We start from the raw sequence: 7,872 nt of genomic DNA, 5'->3' as shown, positions 1-7,872 counted from the left end.
GGTCCATGTCGGATGTTGGCACTTCTGCCAGCGACTTTGATAGCACAGGCAACTCCCTCAACGAGGCTGAAGAGATCGAGATGCGGGAGCGCCGGGACTCGGGGGTGGGAGCATCGCTTACCAGGCCCTGCCGGTAAGCACAGGCTGGGGCTGGGGCTGCCTTCTAGCTGTCCCCCATCCCGCGGATCCTTCTGCAGCAGAGATACACCAGAGCTGTTACTGGAGGGGTACTGGGAGGTGCTTTGCAAGCCCTGGCTTGGCGGGTGCCTTTTCCATCGTGGCAGAAGCGGGATGCAGGGGGGAGATGCTGATGGACCAGCATCCAGCTGGGGGTGGGTGGCTGCTGTGCTCTGTTGGCTGCAAGCCACTACTGCCAGCCCCGCTGCCTGCACAGACCTGTAATTAAATGACTTTTCATTTACTAATAAGAAGTCTAAATGAAGGAGGTGCTTGCTTCCAGCGTGCTAGTGCTCCCTTGGGCTTTCCCCAAGGAAACTCCAGCTGATTTACTGAACTTTGATTTTTCTAGCCCTGCTCTGCTGACACTGGAGGGTGATGTGTCTGCAGGCAGGCATGGGGGGACAAAGAGGGGTGGGTTTTTTAGCTGGGAGTGCCCTGTCTGGGTTTGGGATTCCTAGAAGCAGGAAGCAGCACTGGTGGCACTGGAGCTGGCATTGAAATCCCTGGGCTCAGCCCGGCTGCTGCTGTGCTCACACCTTCCCCTAAGGCAGCGGGTGCTGTGGGGAGAGAAAAGCCCTTCCCCGGGGTCTCCAGCTCCACCACCACTGTTTTTTCCCTGCAGAAAGCTGCGCTGGCACAGTTTCCAGAACTCGCACCGGCCCAGCCTGAACTCTGCCTCCCTGGAGATCAACCGCCAGTCCTCTGCCCAGCTCAACCTGCTCCAGAAGTGCTCCCTGCTCCGTCTTACGGCCATCATGGAGAAGTACTCCGTGCCCCACAAGCAAGCCTGGACGTGGTGAGCTGGTGGGGAGGGGGACCAGAACAGTGCCCATGCGGAAAAAGCTGAAACAAAAGCTGGCTTTGCTCTGGATGGCTGTGGGCATCCCTGCAAGAGTGACCTGGAGGCTGGCACCTGGGCTCTCAACATCCAGGCGGGCTGCAGGGATTTGTGGGGCATTAAAAATGCAACAGCAGTGTAAGAGAGAGGGATGGTGGTTTCCTTTTATAGCCAAATATCAAAGCATTTTGACTTAATAAAAGGTGCTGCAGGTCCTGCTCGAAAGCTGCCTTGCATCTATTCAAAATATGGCAGAAGCGTGTTTATGTGTGTGCCACCCGGAGCCCTGCTCCCTTCTGCGAGGTGGTGCTGAGGGGGCTGTTTGTTGCGCTGATGTCTGTCTGTCCCACCCCGCAGGACCGTGCCCAAGTTCATGAAGCGGAGTAAAGTCCCCGACTACAGAGACAAGATGGTTTTTGGGGTGCCGCCCATCATCAACGTGCAGCGGACGGGGCAGCCCCTGCCGCAGAGCATCCAGCAAGCCATGCGCTACATCCGCAGCCAATGCCTGGACCAGGTGATGCCACGACCTCCAGCCAGGGCTGTGGGGCATCTCTGAGCCTGCCCCTGTACAGCAACATGCTGGTTTGGGGAAAAATCTTGGCTTTTAGGGCTCCTTTGTGTTCACTTCTTGCCATCTTTGGCTGTGGTGAAGCGAGAGGGTAGGATTGTCTGTGGTAACTCCACACTGGTGTCTCCTTGGCCATCCCTCACTCCAGCTCCTCAGGAGAGTGAGGCATTTGGGGAGGGGGCTTCCTTGCCTGTTCCACAGGAGTCTGCCCAGGCACCTGCTGTGGGCTCCAGCACCAAACCCCTCTTCCCCGGCAGGTTGGCATTTTCCGAAAATCAGGGGTAAAGTCCCGGATTCAGGCGCTCCGGCACATGAACGAAACCAGCCCAGACCATGTTAACTACGACGGGCAGTCGGCGTATGACGTGGCTGACCTGCTGAAGCAGTATTTCCGTGACCTGCCGGAGCCCATCTTCACCAGCAAGCTGACAGACACCTTCCTGCAGATCTACCAGTGTAAGTGCTGGGCAGGCAATGAAGTGGGGGTCTCCCAGGGAGGAGGCATCTCTGCATTCATTTGAACAGAGGTGATGGAGGTGGGTGGTGGCCCATGAGGGTGGACCTGCTGGCCATCAGCTTTGCCCCATACCCACAGTTGTGTCGAAGGAGCAGCGGCTGCAGGCGGTGCAGGCAGCTGTTATCCTTATGCCGGATGAGAACCGGGAGGTACTGCAGACCCTGCTCTATTTCCTGAGTGACATCGCCTCTGCGGAGGAGAACCAGATGACTGCTGGTAACCTGGCTGTGTGCCTGGCTCCCTCCATCTTCCACCTCAACGTGTCCAAGAAGGAAAGCACCTCACCAAGGTAAGAGTTGGACTTGCCCTGGCCTCCCCAGTCTTCCTACTACCCATCTCCCTGTCACCCCTTCCCTGTCCATGCTGGGAGGAGGTCACCAGAGTGGGGCAAGGGAAGGTGGGAACATGTGTGCTCTGCTTTGCAATGTGGGGGTCCCCCACACTGTGACACAAAACAGAGCAAGGGGTGGCTACGGGGGAGGGAGGATGCCCAGTGGGTCCCAGCAATGCCTGCTCCCCCGCAGGGTGATACATAAGAGGGGCACCATGGGGAAGCCTGACCAGAAGGACCTCAACGAGAACATGGCTGCGACGCAGGGGCTCTCCCACATGATCACTGACTGCAAGAAGCTCTTCCAGGTGGGTAGCTGTGGCATGTTTAGCTTGATGTTGCCTTCTCTGGGCACTGCCAGTGGGAGATGCAATCTCACTTATGGGGTGCTGGTCCTCCGGTGTCAGTGTGGAGTGAGATCAGGGCACCCATCCTCCAGTGAGGCAGCTGCTGATGGTCGGTTGGTCAGCCCTGGGAGTGAAGCTCAGCTGCATCTCCTGGTGGTGTAGATTGCAAGCTGCAGGACCTATGTCCAGGGAGGCTGTGTCCATCTTCCACTCTCCCTGGTGGGACGAGGAGTTGTAGTGTTGTGGCTGCCCAGGACCACTCACAAAGTCCACGTAGGACCCCTCTGGTTCTATAAAGATCTGTATGCTCTTGGCTCGTAGGTCTCCCACGACATCTTGCTTCAGCTGAGCAGCTCCTATATGGCAGCAGATGCTTACCCCCATCCCCTGGCTGACTTTGTCTGTCAGGGTGAAAGCAAGGATTTACACTCCTACTTTGAGCAGAGTGTCCAGAACCTGCTGAAAGAGTCATCGGAGAAATTCAAGGGGTGGCTGAGTACCCCAGGGCCCCTGAACACGGAGCTCTCCTGCAAAAAGGTAAATACCACTGTGTGGAGGGGGACTTGGGGTTGGTAAAGCGACCTGGGGGATTAGGGCTATGAGGGAGTCTCACGGGGCAGCCTGCCTGACCCTTCCTTTGGCTTGTCAGGTCGGGGATGGGCATCCTCTGCGCTTGTGGAAGGTCTCCACGGAGATCGAGGCTCCTCCCACCATGGTGCTGCACAGGGTGCTTCGGGAACGTCACCTCTGGGATGAAGACCTGCTGCAGAGCAAAGTGGTGGAGGCCCTGGACAAGAACATGGAGGTCTACCACTACATCACGGACAGCATGGCACCCCACCCGCGCAGGGACTGCGTGGTGCTCCGGTGAGGGCAGCGGAGGACCCGAGTGGGAGGGTTTGGTCTTGGTGTGGTGGATCCCAGCCCTGGCTGCTCCTCCCTGGGCTGTGGACCCCAAGGCCCGGGCTGCCCCATGGGTGGGCAGGCAGGGATGGGACCTGAGCAGGGCCACTCTGTCCCTCAGGCGCTGGTGCACGGACCTGCCACGGGGAGCCTGCTTGCTCATCTCCATCTCGGTGGAGCACGGCAAGCTGCCAGTGGAGGGAGGCGTCAAAGCCATCGTGCTGACCTCCCAGTACCTCATGGAGCCCAGCACCATGGGACGCACCAAGGTGACCCACATCTGCAGAGCTGACCTCAGGTAAGGAGGACTGTGGTGTTGGGGAGGTTGATGGTGGGCAGGGTTGCGGTATGATGCCTGCCCTACCTGCTCCCAGTGGAGCAGCAAGTCCCTTAAAGCTTCTTCAGAAAAAAGAAGGTCCCCAATGGGTCTGAAGCATGGCCTTTGCACCCTTCTCTCTGTAGTGAGGGGTGGTGGGGTGGTAAAAGGATGAGTTGATGCAAGGGACAGTCATGTTGTTACTCCAGGCTGGTGCAAGCCCAGTTGGGTCACAGATATTCCCCTATGTTTTTGCCATGTGTCTGGGGTGGGCATGGAGAACGTCATGTAGTGCTTGTTCAGCATCTCATAGTCTATCACCGTTGGAGTTAACACCAAGTGTCTGTCCTCAAGCACCCTGTGCTCCTCAGTGACTTCCAGGGTCTCACTCTTCTCCTGCTTGTTCCCATCTCCAGGGGCCGGTCTCCAGACTGGTACAACAAGGTCTTTGGCCATCTCTGCGCCATGGAGCTGGCGAGGATCCGAGATTCCTTCCCAGCCCTGAGTCCCACCGGCCCCGAGACGAAGATCTGAGGTGCCAGGAAGATTCTCTGTCCTGTCTGATGTGGACTTGCCAGGGAATCTGGGGCTTTTGGAGGGGAGCATGGTACTGGCAGCTGGCCGTGGAGGGGGATGCAGAGGCTGGCGTGCTCCCAGGCACATATTTGTGAGAGTCCTTTGACTTTGTGCTGGGCATTACCCATCCCACTGCCCCTGCTGCTGCTTCACACCCCTTGCTCAAGGTGCAGAGGTGCAGCCAGTGGTCCCCACAGGAGGGGTTGGTGAGCAGAGGGAAAGATGGGGGCTGTGGGGTGACCACCTGGGTAGGCAGCTGGCACAGGGTGAGTTGGGCCCCCTTGTGCATGGACAAAGGTGTGTGGAGTGAAGCAGGAGATGTGAGCGGGGAGGATGGTGCCACATCTGTAGGTCAAAAGACTGGGTTGGGAAGTGAAGGGGGAGCAGCGAGGGGAGTGTGTGTGCTGTGTTACCGTGTGGGGACAGCCAGGGAGGCACTGGGAGAACCTGTTGGGTAGTGGGAGAGGCTGCTGTTCTGGGAGAAGGGGAGCTACAGGTGGGTATTTCTAGTGCCAGCTCTTGTGAAGTGGCAGGAGGAACCTATTGCCATTACCTTTGGTGCTGAATTTCATTGGAGAAGAAGTCATCTGGTCCTGGGCCTTGCTCTTACACAGCTAAAAGCCCTCCCTTGTGCACCAGTTTCAGTGGGGAGGAGGGGCTGGATTGACAATGTCCCAAGCCAGGCCCATCCCTCAAAAGCCCATCCCATTGTTTTGTGGGGGCAGGACCTGTCCAGAGCCCCAGAGCAGCTGACCTTGTAGGTGGCTACAAATTGGCAGGGGGCAATGCCCCATCAAGGTTACGAGGAGGCAGCATGGGACAGGCAGATCCCTGTTCCTTGCTGCTGTTGGGGTTCATGTTTTGGTGCCTGGGAGAGGGGAGGAAGACAGAGCAGCCCCCCACCAGTACTAGGGCAGGGCTCTGTGCCCATCTCATCTCACTGTGCAGCATCTGCTTCCTTTAAGGAAGCAAAGGGTGGTGGCCCAAGCTGGGCCAAACTCGAGCTGTTTGGACCAGGCTCCATTCCCTCCTGGCCTCTGTAGTAAGGTGGGGAGGTGGAGGGGTCCTGGATTCACCCCTCTTTGGACAGAGCCCCTGTCCTTCCTGGGTGCAGAGCTGCCTCCCTCACGCTACCCCTGCAGAGACATCTGTTCCCCTTCTCATTCCTCCCTTTGTTCCATGGAAAAATCATCCACTGTAGCTAACAGCACCCAGGAGCTGACCTGGTTTCTCCGTTCAGGCAGGGACCCAAGTTACCAGACGTCGTTCCAACTGGAAGGCAACATGACCCACACACGGGAGCGACTCCCAGTGTCAGTTTTGCCGTAACACATCCTATCTGTCCTTTTTTTTGGTAAAAAACAAACAAACAAACAAACGGAACCCAGCCTGTATTCTGTGTTTTTATATATATATTATATATATATAAAAATATAACATCTGGGGGAGTGATTTTTCTCCTAATATTTTTTTAAATGTTTTTTTTTTTCTATCTATAAATACTTGTACAGTTGGAATATTAATATATAACTCCGGCGGCAGAGCTCAGCGCCAGGTGATGCTCACTTGAAAGACGTGCATTTTGTATTTAAGGGACTTTTGTTTTGTATCATATGCAACTGCAACAGATTGTTTTGACTTGGATGGGGACTGCTCTTCCCATCCGTGTAATTAATAAAGTACTAACGATATCTGCTGGCTGATGAAGAAACCTTCATGGTTAGCGATTTGCCAACCCAGGAGCAGCCCAGAGCCAAGCCATGCGCTTTCTCATGGGACTTGGGGGAGCTGGAGGTGGTGCCTTCAGGCTGGGGGTGGGGCAGAAGGGGTCAAGCGCTGCTGGCCTGCAGTGTCACCAGGGTAAAGCTCTTGCGGGACTCGTGCATCTCCAGTTGCTTGGTCTGCAAGCAGCCTTTCATCTTCTCCTGGAAGGAAGCGGTCGTGATGGTGTAGAGGATGGGATTCAGAGCACTGTTGATGGGGAGGATAAAGATGACCACCCAAGAGCTGATGGTGCCTGTGACAACAAGGACGTGACATTAGGCAGCCCTGGGGTAGTCCACCCGCTCCCTGCATGGATGAAGAGAGCTCCAAACATTGAGGGACCCCTGACCAAGGGACTCATGGGGTGGGAGCAGCCAGTGGTGAGCTCTGCTTCAGGGCCCTGTGAGGAATGGGGGTTCACCTGGTATTTCCACCTGCAGTAGGGAGAGCAGCTTGAGGATGAAGATGGGTATCCAGCAGAGAGCATCAGTGAAGACAATGAAGAAGAACCGCTTGGCGATGGTGACTTCCCGGGAGCAGACGCCCCTCTCTGCTGTTCTGGACGCAGTGATGTGGATGGAGTAGAACATGCCAGAGTAGGCGAAGACGATGGTGATGAAGGCTGCAAGATTCAAGCCTGGAGAGGAAGAAATCTCTCTCTGAGTGGAGCTGAAGTGCAAATTGTGTGAGCTGGGCTCAGCAGCAGGACAACTCCGGCTTTTATCACTAGAGGGGGCAGAGACATCTCAGCAGCCCTGGCTCGTCCAGAATCCAAGCTTTAGCCCAACGATGCCCATGGCCTTGACCAGCGCTGGGGTGAAGCTGGTCACAGCACGAGGCTGGAGAGCAGAGCTGGCACCCCATCTTTCAGGGTCTCAGTGGTCTGAGAACACCCCATAATGTCAGACATCCCACTAATGGAGACAGTGTGGGCTCTCATGGCACCCTGGAGGGCTGCGCAGCTCCTCTTCCACCAGAGAAGCCCATCCTACCACACATTGTCCCCATCCCAAGGTGGCCTTACCCAGGTAGATGGTGGTGGAGTAGTCTCGGGCACTGGGCTGCTCACTCACATCGGACTGCAGTGGGAAGCACACCCCATTCCTCCCGTAGTAATTCCCAAAAGTCTCCTTACACCACAGAGGGATGATGCTGAGGAAGAAGCCCAGAAGCCAGATGGCCACTAGCACTGAGATGGTCTGCTTCTTGCCAGCTCTGTGGTGGCTGAAGGGGAAAACGATGGAGAAGTATTTCTCCAGGGTCATGTAGGTCAGCAGCAGGACTGACACCTCGGAGGACAGCATGGCCAGGCTGCCCACCAGCTGGCACTGGAGGCTGCCCATCCAGCCCTGGGCATGCTTGTTGTATTCGCCAGAGTACTTGAGGTCGAAGGCTCCGATGATGAAGAGGTAGATGCCCATCAGGCCATCTGCACCTGGTGGGGGGGCATTGTCCAGTGAGAAAAAAACAGCAGTGGACAAATGTCACCCTTTGCATTTACAGCCCAGCCATAAAGCCGTTGTGGAGCT

At 56.4% G+C, this 7,872-nt stretch overlaps 1 protein-coding gene and 1 pseudogene across 1 annotated transcript in view; one reads left to right on the top strand and one right to left on the bottom strand.

Annotated features, from left to right (window-relative positions):
* STARD8 (StAR-related lipid transfer (START) domain containing 8) overlaps positions 1-4,537 on the top strand; it is a 10,449-nt gene extending 5,912 nt beyond the window's left edge. The window contains 10 exon segments of the mRNA XM_010184090.1: positions 1-133; positions 803-976; positions 1,376-1,535; positions 1,847-2,045; positions 2,185-2,395; positions 2,631-2,745; positions 3,106-3,321; positions 3,434-3,651; positions 3,809-3,985; positions 4,420-4,537. The exon segment at positions 1-133 is cut by the window's left edge and continues 11 nt beyond it. Of these exon segments, the coding sequence (XP_010182392.1) occupies positions 1-133; positions 803-976; positions 1,376-1,535; positions 1,847-2,045; positions 2,185-2,395; positions 2,631-2,745; positions 3,106-3,321; positions 3,434-3,651; positions 3,809-3,985; positions 4,420-4,537 (1,721 nt within the window).
* Positions 4,538-6,408: 1,871 nt separating this feature from the next.
* LOC104540314 lies at positions 6,409-7,778 on the bottom strand (annotated as a pseudogene).
* Between the last annotated feature and the right edge of the window lie 94 nt (positions 7,779-7,872).

Source organism: Mesitornis unicolor, unplaced genomic scaffold (assembly GCF_000695765.1).
Source record: "Mesitornis unicolor isolate BGI_N332 unplaced genomic scaffold, ASM69576v1 scaffold5645, whole genome shotgun sequence".
NCBI classification, from domain to species: domain Eukaryota; kingdom Metazoa; phylum Chordata; class Aves; order Mesitornithiformes; family Mesitornithidae; genus Mesitornis; species Mesitornis unicolor.
This window is presented reverse-complemented; position numbering and strand designations above follow the sequence as displayed.